Source organism: Sinohyriopsis cumingii, chromosome 18 (genome assembly GCF_028554795.1).
Source record: "Sinohyriopsis cumingii isolate HCF-2022 chromosome 18, ASM2855479v2, whole genome shotgun sequence".
Taxonomy (NCBI): domain Eukaryota; kingdom Metazoa; phylum Mollusca; class Bivalvia; order Unionida; family Unionidae; genus Sinohyriopsis; species Sinohyriopsis cumingii.
Window position 1 is genome coordinate 91,030,094 of NC_142978.1, and position 27,808 is coordinate 91,057,901.

At 36.0% G+C, this 27,808-nt stretch overlaps 1 protein-coding gene across 1 annotated transcript in view; it reads left to right on the top strand.

The window, feature by feature from the left end:
• The window catches only part of LOC149777430 (uncharacterized), a 49,881-nt gene extending 24,327 nt beyond the window's left edge, over positions 1-25,554 (top strand). Inside the window, exons 2-3 of the mRNA XM_089942056.1 lie at positions 16,878-17,086; positions 20,429-25,554. Coding sequence (XP_089798182.1) covers positions 16,878-17,086; positions 20,429-22,420 — 2,201 coding nt within the window. The 3' untranslated portion in view covers positions 22,421-25,554. The remainder of the gene's footprint in view (positions 1-16,877; positions 17,087-20,428) is intronic.
• Positions 25,555-27,808: the final 2,254 nt, after the last annotated feature.

Sequence of the window (27,808 nt, forward strand, 5' to 3'; positions counted from 1 at the left end):
GGTAATTGATAGTGGTACCGAGATTACATTACGGTAATTGATAGTGGTACCGAGATTACATTATGGTAAATTAATAATACCTAAATTATATAATTAACTGCCACGAGGACAACCAATTTATATTTGTTAGTTTCAAAACTTCTCAAACAAACGAAAGTACAAAAGATCATCTCAGCTATTTTACAACAATGTTTCTATGAGAGTGCCTGCAAATATGTCTTCCAAATATAGTAGGCATGCATTCCAAATCATATTGATCATGTATTCCAGTGATAGTGATAATGATGCACTCCAAATCATAGTGGTCATCAATTCCAATGATAGTAGTCATGCACTCCAAATCATAGTGGTCATGTATTCCAATGATAGTGGTCATGCATTCTAATTGTAGTGGTCATGTATTCCAATCATAGTGGTCATATATTCTAATCATAGTGGTCATGTATTCCAATCATAGTGGTCATGCACTTTAATCACAGTGGTCATGTATTCCAATGATAGTGGTCATGCATTCTAATTGTAGTGGTCATGTATTCCAATCATAGTGGTCATATATTCTAATCACAGTGGTCATGTATTCCAATCATAGTGGTCATGCACTTTAATCACAGTGGTCATGTATTCCAATGATAGTGGTCATGCATTCTAATTGTAGTGGTCATGTATTCCAATCATAGTGGTCTTATATTCTAATCATATTGGTCATGTATTCCAATCATAGTGGTCATGCACTCTAATCATAGTGGTCATGTGTTCCAATGATAGTGGTCATATACTTTAAATCATAGTGGTCATGTATTCCAATCATAGTGGTCATATATTCTAATCATAGTGGTCATGTATTCCAATGATAGTGGTCATGCACTTTAATCACAGTGATCATGTATTCCAATGATAGTGGTCATGCACTTTAATCACAGTGGTCATGTGTTCCAATGATAGTGGTCATATACTTTAAATCATAGTGGTCATGTATTCCAATCATAGTGGTCATATATTCTAATCATAGTGGTCATGTATTCCAATCATAGTGGTCATGCACTTTAATCACAGTGGTCATGTGTTCCAATGATAGTGGTCATATACTTTAAATCATAGTGGTCTTATATTCTAATCATAGTGGTCATGTATTCCAATCATAGTGGTCATGCACTCTAATCATAGTGGTCATGTGTTCCAATGATAGTGGTCATATACTTTAAATCATAGTGGTCATGTGTTCCAATGATAGTGGTCATATACTTTAAATCATAGTGGTCATGTGTTCCAATGATAGTGGTCATATACTTTAAATCATAGTGGTCATGTGTTCCAATCATATTGGTCATATATTCCAATTATAGTGGTCATGTATTCCAATGATAGTGGTCATGCATTCCAAATCATAGTGGTCATGTATTCCAAATCATAGTGGTCATGTATTCCAATGATAGTGGTCATGCATTCCAAATCATAGTGGTCATGTATTCCAATGATAGTGGTCACGCATTCCAAATCATAGTGGTCATGTATTCCAATAATAATAATAATAACAATAATAATAATGAAGACTTTGTATAGCGCCTAATCTTTAGAAGCTCTAAGCGCTTTACAACATTAGACAACACCTATAACATAAAAAACATATCTAATGATATGATTACAAAAAACAAACACCAAGAAATTAGAAAACATACAAAACATACTGAAAATATTTAAGGTATGAAACATTATTAAGTCTTTAAGTTTGTTCTTGCAGTCGAAATAAGTGAGTTTTAAGAGCACTCTTGAATGGGATCACTGTGTCTTTATGTCTAAGTTCAGTGGGCAATTCATTCCACGTTGCTGGGCCCTAGTATGCAAAAGAACGTTGTCCATATGACTTTGTTTTCATAGTGGCAATAATGAGTATACGATTGTCAGAAGAGGAGCGTAAGTATCTTGCTGGTGTGTACACATGAGTGAGGTCGGTTAGGTATGTTGGACTGGAGTCCGTCATTGAAACGTAGCACAGAGAACAAATTTTGTGTTTGGTTCTGGATCGAATGGATAGCCAGTGTAGGGTACAGAGCAGCGGGGCGGTGTGCTCTGATCGGTTCTCTAAGTATGATCCAAGCAGCTGTGTTTTGAACTTTTTAAAGAGTCTGGAGTAGATATTGATATGAACCAGACATAATGAGTTACAATAGTCCAGTCTTGAAAGTACTAATGAACACACAATTGTTTTAGTGTCATCAACTGAAAGATATTTGAGAATGGAGCTGATGCGTCTCAGCGCAAGATATGCAGCCTTGCATATGTTCATGACATGTTGGTGCAATATGAGAGGACTGCCCAGAGTAACACCTAGGTTTCGTACTGACTGTGTCAATTTAATGTTGGTGTTGCTGATATTTATTGTTTGAGGTAAAGGATGTGAAAGAGAAAGTCTTTGTGTTGTGATCAGGATGGCCTCAGTTTTATCATCATTCATCTGCAGTTTGTTACATGTCATCCATAATTTCACATCAGAAATGCACCTCTCTACACCTTGGATGGTAGCATCAACTTCAGTTGGGTGGCTAGATTTGTATATTTGGGTGTCATCAGCGTACAATTGGTGAGACACTGGATGATGATCTATGACACTTGAGAGCGGCTGAGTGTATAGAATGAAGAAAACAGGTCCAATAACAGACCCCTGTGGAACAACACAACATAGATTAACTGGGCTGGAGTTTATTCTGTGGCAAGGCCGATATGCAGATTGTACATTGCTAAAAATACTGTTTGAATTCAGATGAGATACAAGCTGGCATAGAATAACCTTTCCTAAGATTTTTTAATATGAATGGGAGATTAGAAACTGGGCGGTAGTTCTTTAAATCGTTATGGTCGAGTGTTAGTTTCTTCAGCAGAGTCTTTACAATGCCAGTTTTGAAAATTGATGGGAATTCCACGGATGAGAGAGAGGTATTAATAACATCAGTTTGTGAAGGCAGGCAGTTATCGAGTTGTTCTGCTGTATGAGGTAAGCAAGTTGTTAGGTTTGCTTGGATGTCATGCATTAGTTTGGTTCCATTTATCATACGGAGGTTTCTCTTAGTAGCCGATAAAGGTGGAGGGTTAGGGACTGATACGTCAAGATGGCATATAATGCAGAGGTGGGATACCAGGGAGGACCGCAGAATGTTATCATCAGGTCTATGAAGAATCCAGTCTAAAATGTGACCATGTTTATGGGTGGGTTGCTTAAATGACTGTTTGAGGTTGGAATCTTGGAGTTTTTATGTGTTTGGGTTTCCGGGACAGTCAAAGTGAAAGTTGAAATCGCCAAGAATAATCAGGTTGCCACCTATCGAATTTCCATACTCCAGGAGATTGGGAAACTGCACCAAAAAGAGAGATTCGGTCAGCTTGTTTTTTCTTCTAGGATGAGGACTGTATAGGCAGAAAAAATGAACTGACGTTTGCTCCAGTGTGAGTGTGGTTTGGGTGATAGTGGTCATGCACTCCAAATCATAGTGGTCATGTATTCCATTAATAGTGGTCATGCATTCCAATCACAGTGGTCATGTATTCCAGTGATAGTGGTCATGTATTCCAATGATAGTGGTCATGTATTGCAATCATAGTGGTCATGTATTCCAATCACAGTGGTCATGTATTCCAATGATAGTGGTCATGTATTGCAATCATAGTGGTCATGTATTCAATCACAGTGGTCATGTATTCCAATGATAGTGGTCATGTATTGCAATCATAGTGGTCATGTATTCCAATCACAGTGGTCATGTATTCCAATGATAGTGGTCATGTATTGCAATCATAGTGGTCATGCATTCCAATCATAGTGGTCATGTATTCCAATCACAGTGGTCATGTATTCCAATGATAGTGGTCATGTATTCCAATCACAGTGGTCATGTATTCCAATCATAGTGGTCATGTATTCCAATCACAGTGGTCATATATTCCATTGATAGTGGTCATGCATTCCAATCACAGTGGTCATGTATTCCAATCATAGTGGTCTTGCATTTCAATCACAATGGTCAGGTATTCCAATGATAGTGGTCATGCACTCTAATCAGAGTGGTCATGCACTCCAAATCATAGTGTTCATGTATTCCAATGATAGTGGACATGCACTCCAATCATAGTGGTCATTTATTCTAAATCATTTCGGTCATGAATTCCAATGACAGTGGTCATGATGCACTCCAAATCATAGTGGTAATATAATAATAGTGGTCATGCACTTCAATCATATTGGTCATGTATTCCAATCATATTGGTCATGTATTCCAATCATAATGGTCATGTATTCCAATCATAATGGTCATGTATTCCAATCATATTGGTCATATATTCCAATGATAGTGGTCATGATGCACTCCAAAGCATAGTGGTCATCTATTTCAATGATAGCGGTCATGCATTCCAAATCACAGTGGCCATATATTCTAGTCATAGTAGTTATGCACTCCAATCATAGTGGTCATGCATTCCAATCACAGTGGTCATATATTCTAATCACAGTGGTCATATATTCTAATCACAGTGGTCATGCATTCCAATCATAGTGGTCATGCATTCCAATCACAGTGGTCATATATTCTAATCACAGTGGTCATGCATTCTAATCACAGTGGTCATGCATTCCAATCATAGTGGTCATGTATTCCAATGATAGTGGTCATGTATTCCAGTCATAGTGGTCATGTACTCCAATCATAGTGGTCATGTATTCCAATGATAGTGGTCATGTATTCCAGTCATAGTGGTCATGATGCACTCCGAATCACAGTGGTCATGTATTCCAATCATAGTGGTCATGTTTTCCAATCATAGTGGTCATGTACTCCAATCATAGTGGTCATGTATTCCAATCATAGTGATCAAGCACTCCAAATCATAGTGGTATTGTATTCAAACCACAGTGGTTATGTATGCAAAAACATAGTCATCATGTGTTCAAACCATACAGGTCATGTATTCGAATCATAGTGGCCATGTGTATTCCAATCATAATGGCGATCTGTATTCCAATTATAATGGTCATGTATTCCAATCATAGTGGCCATGTGTATTCCAATCATAGTGGCCGTAAGTATTCCAATCATAGTGGTCATATATTCCAGTCATAATGGTCATGTATTCCAATTATAATGGTCATGTATTCCAATCATACTGGTCATGTATTCCAAACTTAGTGGTCATATATTCCAGTGATAATGATCATGTATTCCAATCATAATGGTCATGTATTCCAATGATAGTGGTAATGTATTCCAATGATAGTGGTCATGTATTCAAACCACAGTGATGATGTATTCAAACCACTATGGTCATGTATTACAATCGTAGTGGTCATGTGTTCTAATCATAGTGGTCATGTGTTCTAATCATAGTGGTCATGTGTTCCAATCATAGTGGTCATATATTCTAATCATAGTGGTCATGTATTCCAATCATAGTGGCCATGTATTCAGGCCACAGTGGTCATGTGTTCAAATTGTAGTGGTCATTTATTTAAACCACAGTGGTAATGTGTTCAAATCATAGTGGTAATGTATTTCAATCACAGTGGCCATGTATTCAAGCCACAGTGGTCATGTATTCCAATTATAGTGGTAATGTATTTGAATCATATAATCATAATGGTCATGTATTCAAATCACAGTGGTCATGTGTTCAAATCATAGTGGTCATGTATTCAATCCACAGTGGTCAGTTATCATGTGTTCAAACCATAGAGGTCATGTATTCGAATCAGAGTGGTCACATATTCAAACCATAGCGTCATGTATTCCAGTCATAGTGGTTACGTATTCCAATTGTAGTGGTCATGGATTGAAACCACAGTGGTCATGTATTAAAACCACAATGGTCATGTATTCAAACCACAGTGGTTATTTATTCTGACCACAGTGGTCATAGATTCAAACCACAGTGGCCATGTATTCAAACTACAGTGGTCATGTATTCAAACTACAGTGGTCATGTATTCAAAGTAAAGTAGTTATTTATTCTGACAACAGTGGTCATATATTCAAACCCTAGTGGTCATGTATTCAAACCACAGTGGTCATGTATTCAAACCATAGTGGTCATGTATTCAAACCACAGTGGTCATCTATTCAAACCACAGTGGTCATGTATTCAAACCATAGTGGTAACTGATATTTCAGATGAGTAGCCTCAACTTGAAAAGTGCATGTAAAAGGGATCCATTAAACGTCAGACACAAATGTTTAAGACTTTGTCAAGTTTTAATGAAGTTTTTGAAAACCAAAAGTAATAAGCTGTTTGTTCTGGTGGCATTTTCAACCTATTTAAGAAATTTACTCCTATCATATTATTATCATGTTTAGTTTTTCTTGTGCTCATTGAAGCCATATGGCGTTAATGACCAAACTGGAATCATAAATTTTAAGTGGTCAATTTGTGCAAAGATAAGCAAAAAAGTGGAAGGAACTCCGTGCACTTGTCGCTTTATGAGACACAATGAACAACAGATTTTAAAGCTGGCCAAAAAATCAGAGTTAAGTTTGATTAAATTTTATTTTATGACGCGAAGTAAATTATTTAATTCTTGCTGTAGATTCTACCATTATCAAATAAAAGCTTAACTGTAAATATTCATGCATTTGTAATAAGTCACAGTTGATAGTGAATGTAGAAAACATCACTAGACTTTTACGTACTAATATAAAGAAATAACTTTTTCGCAGTGGACGGTAGCCACCCTCTAATCTGCCTGTTTTGTTCGTCTGTCTATGTGCATGCATGTCTCTGTCAGCATGTACATATGCATGAATGTCTAATATTGTATGACGGCCTCAGCACGTTAATCTGTCTTCCTGCCTTTGTATATATATATATATATATATATATATATATATATATATATATATATATATATATATATATATCGTGCGTACGTATGTATGCACGCACGCACGCGTATGTATGTATGTATGTGTATGCAGGTATGGATGTCATGCATACATGCAAAATTCTTTGAACTCAGATAAGAAAACACAGAACGAATAATGAAGTGAACGTGCACAAATCAGAAGAACAAAATGGAGACGGTCGACATCTTTCTTTTCTATTTTGTCAAAGAAAAAATATTAACGGATATTTTTTATCTAGCATATTTTCATGTTTTTCTTTTCTTTTCCTTTTTTTTATACTACTTTCCTTTTAATTACACAAAGACAATTTGAATCATGAAGAAAGAAGAGAACAAAAAGCACGACAGTTTTGCTTAGAGTTTCTGAGAAAGCTGCCAGTAGCTTCCCGTGGGTTGGTGGTTCTAACCGGGGATTTTTCGGGCTCTTCCTCAACCAATTATACTGACCGTCATGTACGGCCTGTCTTGCGCCGAGAAATTGCTTTAAACCCAAAACAACATCCTGTCTTGAGGTCTTTAACCGACGACTACACTGTCAAACTTTTCTAGGCCCACATAATAACATTTTCATGAAGCATTTACTGTCCAAAGCGTCCAACGAAATTGATGAATTTGTAATGTTTGTCTCGTTAGGGTCGACATACGACAGTTAAAGTGACATGCCTAAGGAGATTGTTTTAGCGTCATTCCTTGACATGTGACCATATTGATGTGTGTTACATGAAATAAACAACAAACACAGCAGACGACATTTTACGATTCGTTAGATTTGGTTATCTGCCTCTAGCTTTGCCAGCTGGGTTATCTGCACATAACATATTAACTGACAGAAAACAACTTTATAAAACTAGTTCTTGTAATACTTTGTGGCAAAATGAATATAACTGAAAATAATTGTGAAACTAGTTCGATAAAACAAATTTGTACAAGCTTTAGCAGTTTGCATGAAATTTATGTTAAGCTAATAGAAAAGAGTATGTTGAAGTCCCACATTAGGGTCATGGATGTAGAAAACGCACACTATTGTCGTTCAGTTTATAACCGTTGTTGTTGTTGTTATAGGGTTTAACGCCATTTTTCAACACAAGATAGGCTATACGTGGCGGCCAGTATTAATGGTGGAGGAAGAACCCGGGAAAACCCCGGAAAGAACCACCGACCAACGAGAAGCTACCGTCAAGCTTTCTCACATATCCACATTGGTCGAGTCTGAGACTCGAACCCACCCAGACAGTGGTGAGATGGCAGTGATCCGTGACGGAGTTTATAACCGTAGAAACACGCCACGTGTAAAAGTTAAGCATTTTACTTAAAACGCGTGTCAATCCGACTGCTTTTGCGTGCGTACTTTTTGGCAAAGTAATAATGCGAAACAAGTTACAAAACAGTCATATAGTTTATCATGTGCCAACAATTATATATGTTTACATTAAAAGAATGACAATAGTAGTGGGGGTTGACATTCAGTGTAGTGTAGTTTCGATTTTGCTAAGCATTTGCCGCTTTAATGTATATATCCACAGTGTCACTGGCGATGTCCGTGCATGATATCACGCGAGATGGTCAAACTGCTGCCGTCTTACAACTTGCCTTTTTCCATACTAGATGTACATGCCGCGGATATTTTGTACAACCAGAATGGATTAACTTGTCAAATATTGTTGAAATGGTTACCGTAGCACAAATACAGTACATTAGGGAAATCGGTGGGCTAAATTACCAGGTCTGAATCTATACCGTACAATTTCGATGGAACGAGGGAGAGATCGCTAGACATTTAAATCCATCTACAATTATCCCACTGAGATATTTTTTATTAAACCTGAAGGGGTGAGTGATGACAAGACCCTATGGTCTAAGCAAATGTTTCTTTTGAAATAAAAGCCAAAGGGGGCAGGGGCCAGTTTGTATGTACATCTTTAATGCCACAATCAGCGACCTAGTATAAAAAATAATAATAATCATATATACAAGTGAGGTCAAAAAGGTCCATATTTTTAGATACCTATATTAAAACAAAGCATAATAATATTATCCACTTGACCAGAGAAGTCAATGGCAGTTCACAGCAGAAGAAGTTTATGCACCCCAATCCCAAATTTCTACCGGCAATTTTCATGTCCGAAGGTCATTTTTGACACCATGTGATTGTCACAGTGCAAACACAAGTCCTTTTCCTAGACGACAATTCAGCAAAACAGTGTGTACTAAACAAGCTGGTGCAATTGAAAATAGTTGTCATCCAAGCCGTTTTTGAGATATTCTACTTGCCCCAAACCCATACGTTTACTGTTATGGGAGGCTAGCTCTTCTTCCGACTACTGGTATTTCACTATCAACATACTGCAGAGTAGCTATGGAAAGTGTACATTGCTGATATCATTGTCAAGAATAACACAAGCCAGAAACACCTAGTTCACAAATATATCCATATCTTTAAATAGTAAACAATAATACCTGAAAAAGAAACACCATAGCCTTAAGTTAATAAATTTGCCAGGGGGCAATTTACGAAACTGGACCCTGCTACCTAAGTTGCTTGTCAAACTTTACGTCTTCATCAACGGTAACAGTTGAAGCGTTTGTAGTATGGTAGGGTGCGGAACGTAAGATGCGGAACATAATGCGCTGACAGACTGACTGAGAATACAACAGGCACAAAACAAAAAAGAAATAAGACATTTGGAAGACAGTGTGGTAATTTCGATACATTGATCACGACAGGGTTGGCTTTATATGAACAGTAAAGACATGAAAATGGAGCTTCCTTTCGGCAAATCCCCCCCCCCCATATTTTTTTTAATAATTGGATGCTATTAGCTATTACGTTAACTTCCGCATATTCTACAAAGGAGGAAAATACGGAGAAGAAAATGGAAAAGAGTGCATGTGTGTGATTAGGATTTTTAACGCAGCTTTAACGATTTTTTCAGTCATATCGTTACAGTGTCTGCAGTGCGGCAGTTTATAAGTCTTTGGTATGACTCGGCCAGGGTTTGAACCCACGACCTCCCGCATCCGAGGCGGGCGCTCTAACCACTAGGTCACCGGAGCGGTCAGAAAATGAAAAATAAGAAGAATAGAGCGCAGCACAGTTACCTCATGGGTCATGATGTCATTTCCTGTACAAACCCATTGACCCGTGGATCGGCCTTGTTTTGAAACGTTATTTTGGCTGTTTTAGAGATGAGATTGGATGACAAGATAGATACATCTACTATTATACCGCTAGATCTGCTTGCTTAAGCGTGAAATTGTGAATAGTTTCCATCATTCTTACGAAGCCAGTGTTATATCCATAAAAAGCCTTTCCGTGGGATTCTATAAGATTTCAGTTTGTTGTGGTAAGTAGATAATCCACTGTGAAGAGTATGAAAAACTTTACGACAACCGGAAGTTTGTCGTGAAATCTAAACAGAGTTGAATGTTGGTAAAAGCCGAAGGCCTCCAATAAATTAAACTCATCTTAAATCTCTACATGTCATCTAAGCCTTACATACTAACTGTACAAAATCAGCCATATAGTTTGGAATACTCGCAGGGAAAAGAAATGTTTTTACGTACAAAACTGGACAGCTATCGATAAAATCGGGATATATACCGTGCAGTTTAATGAAGTTTCCGTTCCCAAGGATAAGAATGATCAGGTGCCGCATAGCAATATATCCCATATTGTCATTCGCTATGTCAATCGTTGAAGTCACCAGGGGTCAGCTGCACTCGTCTGAGGCGTTGCCCTTAATAATAATAATAGTTAGCGCAACTCCCGCCGTTCACGAAAGGAAATTTACACATACGTAAGTGTGTAAACTTTCCATTGTGTATGTTCTGCAACTCTTTCTTAAACAGTTTGTCATAAAAACAAAATAGAAAGATTTGAGCGTTGGGGGAAAAAAAGCCAAAGATCTTCAATCAATTATATGTGATCGCTCCGGTTGCCTAGTGGTTAGAGTGTCCGCCTCGGATGTGGAAGGTCGAAGGTTCGAACCCCGGCCGAGTAATACCAAAGACTTAATAAAAATGTTACTAACAGCTGCCTCGCTTGGCGCTCAGCATGAAGAGATTAGTGTTAGGACTGGTTGGCCTGGTGTCAGGATAATGTGACTGGGTGGGACATCATACATGTCTGCGGCATGATGCCCCAGTGCTCGACAGCACTTTAAACTGCCACATCGTAGCGATATAACTGAAAAAAGTTGAAGTTACGTTAACAAATCCAAATCACACACACACACACTCAATCTTATATTAATTTCAATCTACTGATGAGGAAAGCAACGCCGTTAAGCATGGTCACAAAACTATCCAAAATTCGATTGAACAAATATTTGTATGTACAACAGTCGAGGAAAATTCAATATACTATAATCTTTGATGAGTCTAAGAACGCTCACATCGAGGAAAATTCAATATACTGTGATTTTCTTTGATGAGGCTATGAACACTCTCATGTCTCAAGGGCTATTGGATATACGTATAGGCTTAACGGATGGGTGGGTGTGGTATTCTCAGTGTCACGTTAAGTACGTAATGAGTTTAAAGTCATATATTATTAACTTTAACAAACTGAGATTTGAATATCCAGAGTCAATATGTTTTATGGAAAATTATTTATTTGCGCTAAAATAGGCAATTTGATATTTTATTCTTCGCACGATAGATCACAGTATTGAACTGTTGTATTGTAATTATCTTGTATATGACGAGTAATCAAGATGCAAGGAACATTGCATGTTTTATATAGATTCGGCCTTGCGTGCAATGTATGTGGAAAACATCACTATCTCATGTAATGGGGACTGCTATATTGGTATTCCGCCACTCAACCCTTCCCGATGACTAACAGTCATTTTACACGCATACCTGTAACCCAATAGTTATCAAACTTTACAGTTGTGGTTGGTAGTGATAATAGCAAAGAGAATTACAAAACATTCCTGAAATGCATACTTCAAATTGACGTATTTGCTAGTTTACATTTAAATTATTTTCACCTCGTATTTCACCGCATGAAGTTCTTTAAATAGAAATCCGCTAAAGTTTATATTGTCAGGTATCATCAGACTTTCGTTCTTATATCCGTCTACAGATAGTAAAAGGTACTCACCATTAATTACTTATCTTCAATAACCCTTTTATGTATTAAATCAGAGATGTGTATTGAATTTGCTTCTTAGTTTGAGAACTATGAGGGTACTCTGGTTCCCTGCTTTGTATGCTCCCCGCGTTGCACTCCGCTATACTGCAAAGTGCAACGCCGGGAGCATGCACAGCAGGGAACCAGACTACTATGAGGGGGTCATAGCCAGCTATCTTCCATTTAAACAGAAAGGCGGCAGCATGGAACAAAGCGGTCCAAGATTACTTCCGGTATACTCCCTGCTTCACAAACAAGCAATAAAAATATATCATTTTCATCCTGTTTTACAAAATGTCTTGGTTGTAAATTTAACATTTGTTCACCAAACAAGACATTTATTTAATTCTTGATTAAGGTTTAAATACGAAACTGTTCTCATGGTTGTTTGGCACATATTTAATTGTCTTATAATGAGGGAGTGCAAGTAAACTTGTGTGTATATATATATATATATATATATATATATATATATATATATATATATATATAGAGAGAGAGAGAGAGAGAGAGAGAGAGAGATACAGACAGACAGACACAGAGAGAGATAATGATAAGGATGCTGTCATACAGGTTAGATAATTTTCATTTTTATTCAGCAGAGATTTCGGGTCCGGAGGTTGCGTCACTTTTCGCTTTGCCTGCATGCACAAAGCCCCATACCCTCTCGACCAATCACTCCTCCCCCCAAAAAAGGATGCGATAAAGTTGCTGATATAGGCCTTCGTACGTTGAAGACAACAGCTCTGAATTCCTAGCAGTAATTTCCCTCCCATCCCCATCACCTTTTTTCTCCCGGGTTTATTCAATTTATTGCGGGGGGGGGGGGGGGGCCGACTGGCCGATTGCTCCTCGTTACGGATCGCTGCCATCTCACCTTTGCGTCAGTTCGAGTATCGGATTCGGCCAATGTGGGTACGTGAGGAAGCTTGCCAGTAGCTTCTCGTGGGTCGGTAGCTCTTTCCTGTGTGTTCCCGGGTTCTTCCTCCACCATTTATGCTGGCCGCCTTGTATAACCTATATTGTGCTGAAAAATGGCGTTAAACCCTACAATAACAACAATGTATTGCTATGCGTTGTATCCTTCGAAATACAGTTAATTCCTTGGCACACACATACACACACACACACAGAGGCTATAATCGCCATGTCAACAGCATTCAGTTGCGAGTTACTAAGTCAATACAGTCCATTACATACGATAAATTGCTATATATAATAAAGTTTTCCCTATTTGTATATTATTAATTATGTTAATTCTCGGAAGCATCCATATGCAAATATTGTCCAATATTTTATCTATTAAAACGTTTAGTTGTTTTTCAACGCATTCTTTCCATACTTGCTGCTAATGCTATTACAATAATTTTAATATTATGCGGGGGGGGGGGGGGGGGGCAGATCCAGGAAGTTTCACAGGCAGATTCCAATTAAAAGGTTGATTATTTATCTTGTGACCTTGGCAGATCCGTAAATTCGATTTCTACATATCGAATAGTCCCTAATTAAATTTTGTACAATAATTTGCATGTTGTAACATCTTAGGATGAATATCTTTTATGTTTGCTTTATTTTTCTTATAATTAGTGTATTAATGGCTATCACATGAATTAGAATTGACAGCGGGCATCGTTTCTCACTGACCTCTTTGCATGAAGACTTTCTGCTATTTTACCATATAACGTTATCTATGTCAAGAAAATTCTTTTCAAAACCAAAGCGTTTAAAGGGATTATTTTATAAAGTTATTCTCTATTCTGTCAAACGCTTTTTACAGGTAGAATAAAATTATTGCACCTGTATCTTCCATTCTATTCCTGATGATGGCCTCTTGTTTCATTCTTTTAATATTTGTTCTGTTTGTATCTGCTATAAAAATGTCACATTCTTTATTTGAGGCTTCCCTAAATTGCCAGAGTTTGTATATTATTACAGTACTCCTCTGCCTCTGTAATTTGCCCAAAATTAGTACACAATTACAGAATTCCTCTATCTCTAATTTATCCAAATTTTTACACTATTACAGTGTTGCACTACATCTGTAATTTGCCCAGATTTGTACACTGTTATAGTATTCATCCACCTCTGTACTTTGCCCAATTTTGTAATATAGTACAGTACTCCACTCTCGCTGTGTAATTTGCACAAATTGGTAGTCTGTTACCACACTCCACACTCTCTGTGTAATTTGCCCAATTTTGTACTCTATTGCAGTAATCCACTCTCTCTTTGTAATTTGCCAGATTTTGTACTTTATTACAGTACTCCACTCTCTCTCTCTCTATGTAATTCGCCCAATTTTGTATTCTATTACAATACTTCACTAAACCGCTCCGGTGGCCTAGTGGTTAGAACGTCCGCCTCGGATGCGAGAGGTCGTGGGTGCGATCCCCGGCCGAGTCATACCAAAGACTTTATAAAAATGGTACTAACAGCTACCTAGCTTGGCGTTTGACATTAAGATGTTAGTGTTAGGACTGGTCGGCCTGGTGTCAGGATAATGTGATTGGGTGGGACATCATACTACATATGTGCGGCATGATGTCCCAGTGCTAGACATCACTATAAACTGCCACAATGCAGACATCGTAGTGATATGATTGAAACGTTGTTAAAGCTACGTTAAAAATCCAAATCACACACACACACACACACACACACACACACACACTACTCCACTCTCGCTGTGTAATTTGCCCAATTCTGTAATGTATTACAGTAGTTCATTCACTCTGTGTGTAATTTGCTCTACTACCTCTGTGTTATTTGCCCAATTGTGTACTCTGTTATAGTACTCCACTCTTTTTGTTGAATTTGCCCAAATGTGTACACTATTACAATACTCCACTATCTCTGCTCTACATTTTGACTTGTATATAGATTGTTATAAAATTTATAATTTTTTTTCATAATTTCAAGTTTATTTGTTGATATACTTCAGTCTATTGAGAAACTGTCGATAGCTCTTTCTTTCTTTCTACTAATTTCTTCCTTCTGTACTTTCCTCTGAATGTTCTGTGTATGTCTTCGTATAGTTCTTCTCTAATTTTATCTCTTCCTATTTCTTCTGCTTGGGTCTGACCATTACAAAGTGCAAATGAATCCATTAGTACGAGTCGTTTGTTTTGTTCTTACCATTACAAAGTTCCCTAATCATTTTATCTCTTATCACGCGTGGTTTGCTTGGTCCGACCATTACAAAATTCATCAATTAGTACGAGTGATTGCTTTATTCGGACCGTTGCAATAAAGTACCCTATCCAGTTCATCAATTAGCACGAGTGGTTTGCTTGGTCCAAACCATTACAATAACTACCAGTTTATCATCTAGCACGAGTAGTTTGCTTGGTTCGGACCATTACAAAGTACCCTAATCAGTTCCTCACTTAACTCGAGTGGTTTGCTTGATTCGAACCATTACAATAAAATGCCCCATTCATTTCATCACTTAGCACGAGTGGTTTGCTTGGTTCGGACTATAATTAGTTCATCACTTAGAAAGAGTGGTTTCATTGGTTCGGACCATTATAAGAAAGTACCCTAATCATTTGATCTCTTAGCACCAGAGATTTGCTTGGTTAGGACCATTACAGTAATGAACCCTAATCAGTTCATCACTTAGCACGAGTGGTTTGCTTGGTTTGAACCATTTCAAAGTGTCCTGATCATTTCATCAATTAGAACGAGTGGTTTGCCTTGCACGGACCATTGCAAAGTACCCGAATCAGTTCCTCACTTAGCACGAGTAGTGTGATTATTTCGGATCATTACAATATTGTGTCTTGATTATTTCTTCACTCAGCACGATTTGTTTGCTTGGTTCTGACTATTGAAATAACTACAAAATTGGCTCTGAGAAAATGTGACTCTAAAACTTGTATTCCATAGTTAGATTTTTTAAAAACAGGTTTGCCAAACGAGTTTGTCGAGAAATCCGGACAGGGCTAAGCTGAACTTATAAGTAAATTAGATTGACTTTGATCTTTTGTCTTATACACCAACCAGGCATATAGTTCAAATTCAACAAAAACCTATTTGGGGCATATGAAAATGACGCAGAATGTTTATATAAAAAATCCGCAATGCAGTATCATTTCTTTTGTACAAGTTAAGTAAGCTCATCTTTATAGTGTCAGGGCTATCGTCGGTCAAAGTGTCAGGGGTGTTATCGATCATCTTGGACATGACGTCAAGAGAAGCTTTTTCGTAGTAGGCTTACCTCTTTTCATATTAAAAATGCAAATCGAATAAATGCATAACTGAAGCTCGCTTTTTATATGAAATATATGTGCCAGTGTAGACCTCAACAGGCATGTGTTAAGTAAATGAACACAAACAAGAAAAAAAAAAAAACAAAGCTAAACAGCAGAAACTAATGTAGACTAACATTTTCCGTTAGCAGGGGATAGTGATACTCGAGTTTAAAACACCACATATGGAATGGTATATGGAAATCGGAGCAGAGTTGAGTGTCGAATTTCTCCAAAAACAGTATTTTGCAACTACGTGCAGTTCCAAACCAGTAATATAGTTTGTAATAAAGAAGCAAAATGTTTTACGCACAAAACGGACAATAGTAGAACACAAATTTAGAAAAATATATAGCGTGTAATCTAGGAGACCTCATAGTTTTGCTTCCCAAGGCTAAGAAACCCCACGTGTGGTACTGCGACACATCTCCATAGTAATATGTCTAGCGTCGGTAAGTGACGTCACGAGAAAATCAGTCAGCTGTGTTCATATAGTGTTATGCACATTTTATGTTACGATTACATGAAATGTAATTAACAATATAGTTTTCCCTTCTTTTCCTTTTTCTCTTTGACTGAACGCGTGCATCCATCAATTTTTATATTGTAGTTGCACATTCAGAGGCCTTCGGATACGGATTCCGTACGTATGAATACATGCCACCACCATCATCAGAAAATAGGTCCACAACTTCGACGGCGCTTGAACAAGAACATGCGCTTGGGATGTATAGTCTCCGCCCCTTCATTTTGACGCATCTTCTTGCCAATGTCATGATAGTTGCTAACAAACTATGGCCAAATGTCTCACCGTTCATGGTAAGCAATGCACTCGAATTTTTAATAATGAAATGAATACCTACAATTTTCAAGAAGTGAAGCTTCTTAAAAGAAACATAGTAGTGTACAAGTAGTACACTAATTAAACGCCACGTTGTAAAATTATCATACTTATAAGTGTTCCATGTAGTGCACTATAGTGAAATAAGGTAGTGCGCAATAACCAGCCAGGTTAAATACTGCAGTGAACAGTGTAGTTTAATTTGATGAAACAGGTAGTAAAGAAGGTAGCACACAATTATATTTAATGGGAGTATTTACGTATATTATGGTACATTACATTAGATTATGATGATAATGATAAAGATGATGATTATAATAATGTGTTTGATTAGGATATAGTGGCATTGTAACTCCCTCCTTCTTTGTATTTAGTCATAGAATACATGTTGAAGGAGTGGAGTAAAGTGTAGCAGTATTATTATCATGGTTTAAATTACCCATAGCTATGCATCAAAGTGACCTTTGCTTTAGAATAGCTGAAAATAAACTTTACTGTCATAAACTTAAAACATGTTACTTGTTACGGCTTGGTTTCATAATTCATTTAGCAGTCCACCCCGGTTTATAAATGTGTTATAGGCCTTAACAAAAATATATAGTTTTACAAACACAACTACTCTGAACCTTTTAATTAATGATATAATGTGTATATTTACAATTAATCATAATGTGTTGATATTTAAAATTATTTGTATAATGTGTATGTTTATACAATGATGATATAGTATTTACACAATATATGTAATAGCTCTTGTTATACGTTATATAAGTGCAGTTCCTAAGTAATAATCTTGTAAGATCACGTGTTACAGTTTATGGCAGCGATTGATTTCTCTAATTCACGCATGTTTAAAAAATATAGTCCTTTTTGATATGATGTGTAACTTAGTGACAAGATACCCTTGTCACTGTGATACAATATGAAGTATTTATTACATATTTCATTATGAGATATTGAAATGTATCGGGGGAGGGGGACGCCAAAATAGCGATACCACTTTTATCGCCGCAGCAGCGACATCACTTTTGGAACTACTTTCATTTAACATTTAGGAAGTATATCTGCCCGTGTGTGTGTGTGTGTGTGTGTGTGTGTGTGTGTTATTCAGGTCCATGTTTCCATACTTAGGCCCTCATTTACACTTTTCCTTCTCTTTCTCTCTCCCCACCAGGATGAATAGATCTTAAAAATGTTTAAAAACTATTGACCACCTTGTGTACATTCACGTAATCAACGCAAATGTGCAATCAGGAATGCTAAAAAAAGAAGCTCAAACATAAGGAAGTAGGATTGAAGTATTAACTCTTTTACGGTTAGGTTTCCAAATGAATTGGGTAAAATTTTAGTGACTGAACTTGCATGACCTGTTGCTTTTCGATATTCTATGTCAACCCATACAGTATTTTATACCTGTTACTCTCAACGGCAAACGTTGAATATATATTTTTATCAAATTGTTTTCATGACATATAGCAAAAAAGCAATTTTAATGGTCATCACAATTATAATCATGTCTGAAAGTTATTGAGAAACAAGGCATTGATTAGTATCGATTGCAAACCAAACTTGAGTGGCGATCTAACTTGGGGTTTATCTCCTGTTGCCAAAATAGACTGTAAGCTTGCCAGCACGACATAAAGATTCACCTCTGAATGCAGAAATAATATAAAAAAATTGAAACCAAAGTCCTTACAAGAAAACGCACAATCAATGAAAATTAAAAGCAAAGTCCTTACAAGTAAATTCACAATCAACAAAAATTGAAAGCAAAGTCCTTGCAAGTATAATCGCGATCAACAAAAATTGAAAGCAAAGTGCTGCATCGTTCTGTAGTGTTTTACAGCTTCCGTACCCCTGCAATGTCGGCTGTATCAATATGTTAACAAACAATATATATATATATATATATATATATATATATATATATATATATATATATATATATATATATATATATATATATATAATCAGTTTCGTTTGGAAAGTCATTAATTTGACAAAATATACTAATTTAAACTTTATATGGACAATCTAAATTTTCAAAAAGTCTATCTGCTAAAACTGTAGACAAATTTCGGAACTTCTTTGTATCGATGTAACAATGCAGCCATTAATGACACAGAATTTAGAAACAAATCCATGCAAATTGAAGAGTTTTCCCTTTAAAAAGTATATAATAAAAATAACTCTGTTTTATTTAGTCGATATAACGCAAATATTTCACTGGTGAAATGGAAACATTTTGTGTCAAGTATGATATGATGTGAAACTTAGGGGAAGAACACATATATGATATGATGTGAAACTTAGGGGAAGAACACATATATGATATGATGTGAAACTTAGGGGAAGAACACATATATGATATGATGTGAAACTTAGGGGAAGAACACATATGATATGATGTGAAACTTAGGGGAAGAACACATATATGATATGATGTGAAACTTAGGGGAAGAACACATATATGATATGATGTGAAACTTAGGGGAAGAATACATATATGATATGATGTGAAACTTAGGGGAAGAACACATATATGATATGATGCGAAACTTAGGGGAAGAACACATATATGATATGATGCGAAACTTAGGGGAAGAACACATATATGATATGATGTGAAACTTAGGGGAATAACACATATATGATATGATGTGAAACTTAGGGGAATAACACATATATGATATGATGTGAAACTTAGGGGAATAACACATATATGGTATGATGTGTAACTTAGGGGAATAACACATATATGATATGATGTGTAACATAGGGAATAACACATATGATATGATGTGTAACTTAGTGGAATAACACATATATGGTATGATGTGTAACTTAGGGGAATAACACATGTATGGTATGATGTGTAACTTAGGGGAATAACACATATATGATGTGTAACTTAGGGGAATAACACATATGGTATGATGTGTAACTTAGGGGAATAACACATATATGATGTGTAACTTAGGGGAATAACACATATATGATGTGTAACTTAGGGGAATAACACATATATGATGTGTAACTTAGGGGAATAACACATGTATGATGTGTAACTTAGGGGAATAACACATATGGTATGATGTGTAACTTAGGGGAATAACACATGTATGGTATGATGTGTAACTTAGGGGAATAACACATATATGATGTGTAACTTAGGGGAATAACACATATGGTATGATGTGTAACTTAGGGGAATAACACATGTATGATGTGTAACTTAGGGGAATAACACATATGGTATGATGTGTCAACTAGAGATATTACTAGTACATTTTATAATTCTCACTCACTCCCTCTTTTAGGTTGGAAGGATATTCCACACCGGAGTGACGTCGTTTCTCCCAATCACCCTGTACTACTTTACCACTGCCATCTACAGTCATCATGATATCGCCACCATGACTTCCGTTATTGCCGCTTCTTCGATTCACCTTAACCTCTTCGACACGCATACACTAATTAACAGTGTTCTCTCGCCTTCAGTTTTCTTCGCACTGACACCATTCATGACGGCACTCGGGACACTCATCAACAGAAACGATAAAACAACACCTCAAATGTGGTCCAACGATGTCGAGTATCGTAACAACAACAACTTAAAGGAAAATGGACATTGTGAAAGATACGACTCCCATCTAAACTACAATTATTCATTCTACGGTAAACTTAAGGCATCAGAGACATTTGACAACGGGATCACTTTCATGGCCTTCTCAGGAACATGCAATGAAGAAGACGTCTATGAGAGATTTGATGACTACTCGAAATATTCTAGATTTTCACATAATTCATTCCAATTATTTGCTGGTGGTTTGTCTTTTGGAATATTATCATATATTCGTGTTGACAATATTGCGCTTCCAGTCTTGTTAATCATTTTTACGATTAGAGGAAACTGTCACCTGATTCCACGTGCTATTACCAGATTGAGAAACTTCGTTTTGGGGTTTAATTTGGCGATTTTGATTGGTGGATTATACGACTGGATAGCCTATCAGAAATGGTTTATTTCACCGTATCAATGGCTGGTCTTTAACGTGATCCGTGATTTGTCATCTGTCATGTTTGGATCAGAAGGAATACGATATTACATCGTTGCAATTTTATTTGATAACCTTTCACAGACGATACTAACAATTACAGCTATCTTATGGATGCTAATTTACTTATCAATGTGGTATGGAAACTGGAACGCTAGAGGAAAATGTTGCAAAAGTACTCAAGCAGACATTACAATATTATTCACTATTATCAGTTTCCTAACATTATACTCCTTCCATGGTCACAAAGAACTCCGATTCATGCAGAACTTGTTAATTCTTGTGTGTATTTTGTACAGCAGTGCAATCATTAATTTAGTGAACCTAGTTAATTTTCTAGTCAATTTTAAGTGTGTGCTAAAGGTCGCCACACAGATGTTGACAGTAATATATTTATCCCAGTCTCTGTTTTCCTTTTGCACTTTGCCAGCATCTTCCATTTCACAATATACATTCGAGGGGTTGACGGGTACACATCATATTAACATTTGCTTAGATTATATACGTCGACAGGATGACGTCACCGGAGTATACTTGGATCAAAGTATTCACATGACAGGCGCATATGTCACGCTGCATAAAGATGTACCAATACTGACTTTAATTCATAATGAATTCTATGAATTTGATAAGAAAGCTAGAGTTAAAACTATACCACGGTTTGCATTTTATGGTGCTAGAACAAATCTGTCTTTGTCAATTTTCAGCAAAGTTTCGGATTTCATTTACATAAAAAACGTTCATTATCTGCTAAAGGTGTTACTGTCCAAGAAATATTACAATTACCTAGTCATATCATCCGAACGCTTTATTGACTTTGGTTATCAGGAAGTTTTCTCATCAGGTAGAGTAAAGGTTTACAAGCGGTTGACCGATTCCGACTCGAAAAGCCGTCTGGCTGACTTTGCAAATGGTTTACCACTCGGGATAAATGCAACAGTCTTAGAATATGAAGCGAGTTGGCTTAAAGCTTTTGATTTGCTGCCTTTGGCAGCAGCAAAACTGGAATACGCCATTAAGCTCGACCCATCGAGAGCAAGGTCGTACATACTTCTAGCAGGCATCTATACACAATCTGGAAAGAAAATAGAGGCGTCAAACATTTTAAAAGCCTGCGTCAAGAGTTTTGGTGGAAATCGATGTAACTCAGCACCGTCTAAAATAGTTCACAGGGAAAACGAATTATTATTTGAGCGTATGATTTCTAAATCTCTAGTCAGTGATTCCGTCTACAAAGAGAGTGAATTGCTTTGAACAAAACTGTGATATTAAAAAATCCATACTTAATTAACTCATCATCGACTTTAGCTATGACTCGAAAAGCGTTGAAATTTCCAAGACGAAGAATGACCCTTTGGAATGTATTTCCAACAAAGTCTCAGTATATCTAGCAGAAGAAAAAACCCATTTTGTTTAATGCTTCATCTCGAACAAAATGCGTAGAAATTTAGGCGTGTGTTCTAGAAGGTAACTTACTTATATCGTAAATTGTGTGGTACCAGTTTCATTAGAGTTATACAACACCAATTTGGTCGCGATACAATACTTATCATGATATATGAGTAGTTATACAATACTTATAATGATATGTATTATACAGTTAACAAGCGATACAGTATATTGCGATACATAAATGACAATACGTATCATAATACATACAGTTTGTTTGTCTTCACATGTATTATTTTTGTCACTGGTTTCATGTATTGTCTGTGTAACTGTGTTGGAGTTGTAATCGTGCTGTAAGTTTACTAGCATTGAATATATCATGGCTGTTTAATCGTTCAGTATTTTGCGATATTGAACACGCGCAACTTCATATTGCACTCATAAAGGAACTACTTTCTATTGAAAACAAACAATGGACGCAGACGCCAGCACTATTTATTTCTAAACAAATCATGTATACTGAAGTACCTGGCGGTTTTCGTTTTGATTGATTAAATTTGCTTCTGAATTAACTAAGCAGATCTTTCGTGGACTGCCACATAACAGCTGCTTTGTCACATTCCGCGTTAACTTTTATACAATGTTTCGGATTTAGGCGGGCGATATACGCCAGATTTCATAACACTGCAAATAACAAGCAAGTGACGATGCATAAACTGTCTTCTTTAGCTGGTAATAAAAATGGTAAAAAATATACTTACTGTTTTACATCCTGAATATCCTCAAAATGTATTTTCTTAGTTTTGCAAATCCGAATTACATGAGCCATGTCATGGGTGCTGAAGCTTGATTACACATTTCGAAATTTTATTGTAATTTCGACTATATTCCAAGTACAATTACGTCCTCCTTACTGCACTCAGAATAAAACAAACATTATATTCCATTCACGGTACTGGGAGGGGTGACTAGAGATCAACCATACCTCGAGTTGTTTCCACCGGAACATCCTCGGAGTGAGACCAAGTTCATCTTGACCTGCAGTTGTTAAAACGAAGACTCTTGGAAATGATAGATGACAACAATCCTTTTTATTTGACACCAATTCCAATGCAGAAACTGACAGAAGCTTCCTAGATATGGCAGTCATATTTCGAAAGATTCAGTTAATGTCCTTATTTCAAATAAAAATATAAATAAAGAAAAGATAGTCGTAAACATTTTCAGACAATATAATGAATAAACCAAAATAAATAGATATGAAAGTACACAAAAATGGGAAAAATCTGTAATAAAATGTGTATTCGCAAAAACCAAACAATTTCCACAGTCAAATGCATCAATGGACGTTGCAAAATATAAGAAAAAAAAGAGATTATTTTAACAAAGTGACATTGGAAAAAAATTAAAATATATTTTACTGGACAAAATATTACAAACTGCAGATATTATTCCAATCCAAACAAAAACTAATCAGCTGGGATTTAAACGATCTGCAGAAAGGGCAGAAATCTAGGGGAGAATCACCGAATCACCGACTGTTCAGTAAGGAAGACTACAGTGACAACCCTGTCGAAATCTGGGGTCTCTCCAACAAAGACCATGCAGGTGACTGGGCATTTTAAAAAAATGTCATGTATGACTGGTAATAAAAAAAAATCAACTTGCCTTTCTGCGTCTTGAATTTCTTCAAAATGTACACTGTGGGCTATTTCTCTTAATAAGAATTACTAAGTTTCCAAATATTGATCCACAGCCGGAAATGTACTTTCATATGTAAGCCTATAATCTACATTACATTTGACGCCGAAATCACATTCCACAGGAGAATTTACTGCATTCTAAAACGAAACGAATTTGTTGTTCACTAAAAATTGTTTAATCCAGCACCTTCTTGAGAATTTAAATTAAAAGATTTTCATATTTTTCCAGCTTATGATTCAAATTTATCAATAGCAGAACAGAAACAGCCATGCAGCTTGTTGTCAACGCTAATCCCTCAAGCCACTTGAACACCGTGCGAAAAACAACCAGAACTAGATAATCAGAATTTAGTTGGATTGATAGATAAACTAAATCCCTCGATTCCTGACCAACTCTGAGCTTTTTGTTCAATGGCGCATTCATTCAAGATATGACCTTAACTTTAAATTTTAGAGCAAAATGGGATTTCTATCAAGTTCAAAGGTCGATTGGCGGTGCTATGTGCGCATAAATGCTTTTACTGAGCATTGATGAATCTACAGTTGTGAATTTCTTTTGGAATAAAGCATAAATTCAGTTACATTGTTTCTTGTGAAATATTTTATTATTAAGTCTTAGATAGTGGAACAAAATGAGCACATAATAAAAAGGTTATTACATTTGTATGGGAAAATACGAACTCATTTTTTGTGAAAAAATAATGCACTCCCGACGGTCGTGCAATATTGTTAAGAAAAACTCTTTCATATTTTCCCATACAAATGGAGTAACCAACAATTACTGTATATATGTCACTGCATGGACTAACATAATTTTATACAGTCAAGTCTTTGTTTTACAGAATGGCTTTTTCAAAAACAATTTATATCCAGGAAGTATGTTATAGTTATATGATGAAATATTACAGACGTAATCTCTCCCATTTTGTATCCATGTTGTCCAGTATTACACTACTGTACCTATGTTATCCAGTATTACACTGATGTACCCATGTTATCCAGTATTACACTATTGTACCCATGTTATCCAGTATTACATTATTGTACCTATGTTATCCAGTATTACACTACTGTACCCATGTTATCCAGTATTACACTATTGTACCCATGTTATCCAGTATTACATTATTGTACCAATGTTATCCAGTATTACACTATTGTACCCATGTTATCCAGTATTACACTATTCTACCCATGTTATCCAGTATTACATTACTGTACCCATGTTATCCAGTATTACACTACTGTACCCATGTTATCCAGTATTACATTACTGTACCCATGTTATCCAGTATTACACTACTGTACCCATGTTGTTCAGTATTACAGTAAAATTATTTACTCTGACTCTTATTAAAGACTGCGATATTGAACGTAAGTGCTTCAGTTCATATAATAATTTATTTCCTTCCTTTTTTCTATCTCATTCCAGACTGCTTTTATTTTTGTATTTTGCTCTACGTTTGGAATTATGTTAATCAATTTATACATACGTATGATATCGTGAAACTGGGGTGGGGGTGGGTATTTTTGTTTTTAAATGGGAGTATGTTCTTAAAAACCTTAAATTCTGCAATCTTTCTGTATTTTTTTTTTTTTGCGAAGGGGATTATTCATTAGTTAAGAAAGGTCTCTACCCATGGCGAGAGAGAGAGAAAGAGAGAGAGAGAGAGAGAGAGAGAGAGAGAGAGAGAGAGAGAGTTCCCGGCTGTCTCGAAAGAGGGTGCCACTGATAACGGTGTAAATACGGCTACATCTGGGGAATATGGCGATGCGAGGATACTTCGGGATAATGTAACGACACAAACCTCTTTGAGATTCTGTAACGACACAAGCCTCTTTGAGGTTCTGATGAATCAACTCATTTTATTGAAATACTCGACATATAAAATTACATTCCAATATCAATCTACATAAACTTTAATTACGGATATAAGAGATACGTATAAAAGTACGATATTCCTTAACTTACCAACATCATACATTTGTATAATTTCTGCCTTTCAGAATAGAATACAGATAATTAAATATCGAATAAATTCACGATAACTAAAGAATCTAAAATTCAATATGTCAGACTAATACCGCAATCATTTAATAGAAATATATTTTACTGAATTCAATCTAAAATGTCAACATATTAAAGTCTATTATTTAAAGAGTATTTTATTTCTAAATTAACTATTACTAAGTATTAAGTTGTTAGCGAACGTTTTTTTACATATACTTTAATCAACAATATAATTACAAGTAAATAAAAGTTTTTCATACAATTAAACTTTCCAATACATTATATTAAAGGATGGTAAAGAAATATTAAAATAAAACAATGTTGCAACGTACTGATGTTAGATTAACATCTTTACACTAAAAATCATTATCCTACATAAAAAATTGTACATAGACGAGAATCTTACCTGTAACGACACGAGACTCTTTGAGATTCTGACGAATAAACTGGCGTGTCAGCCAGTCGAGACTTTTTTTAATCAATTTCTTGGGACATGGTTAAATAAAGTGATACGTCTAGTTCTTGTGGACCGCCAGAATCTCAAAGTGAGGCTCCATCGCTTCTTACAGACTATCGTCTGGGTCTATGTACGTCATTATGTAGGCAATTTTGCCAGATCAGCTCAGTTACCCTTCTAGAAGGAATCTTTGTAATTTGTCTAGTTCGTCTATCTCACAACTTACCGAGAGTAGTTTTTGCTGACTTATGATACAAGGGAAATGTATAGAGAGTTTTGCCTTTTGCTCATTAGGGCGCAATCTTTATTAAATATTATATAATTGTAATACAGAAATAAATGGGCTTAATCTCAATATATTTTAATAGAAAATTACTCTCAATATAATTTAATCAAAAATTACTTTTAATACAATTTAGAGAAAATTTCAGTCTTATTACTTTTACTAAAAAATTCTGTCCTAATATATTCAAAGAGCTCGGAAAATATTAGTACAATCGAAAACCAAAAAAAGAAAGAAAAAAACATACCAAAAATTCTTAAAAATCTAATGTGCATTCGAATTGTATACGTGTTCCGGTTTGAACAGAAGAAAAAGACAATCCGTTTTCTTTGCTCACCTAATATATCCTTCGCGGTATGGCCTAAAAAATCAACTACACTTCATCCCAAAATTTCGTCCCCCACCTTTTCTTTTAAAATAACTGACATTGAATGTCAGCTGTAAATTGTATTCTTTTTTCCTGATCGCGGTTGGGGACAGTCTTTGGGACAGTCTTTGTGTGAATCTAATGATGATGCTAGCAAAATATAAAAGGCACATAACGAAAATCGGCCAGCAACAAGAACAAGACGAAGCTGGTGGTATTATTTTACTAACAATGTCTGAAAGACAAGGAATAATGGTAGAATTAACAATTACCGGTTATATTATACTTACCCTGATAATTTTAAAATAATATTTATTGTTTTAGTTTTTTTTGTGTAGACTATATTTATCCCTTGTGTAAATTCACAACCGCAAACTCGGACAAACGGCAGCAAAATATGCAATAACTTGAATCATATACATAGACACTATC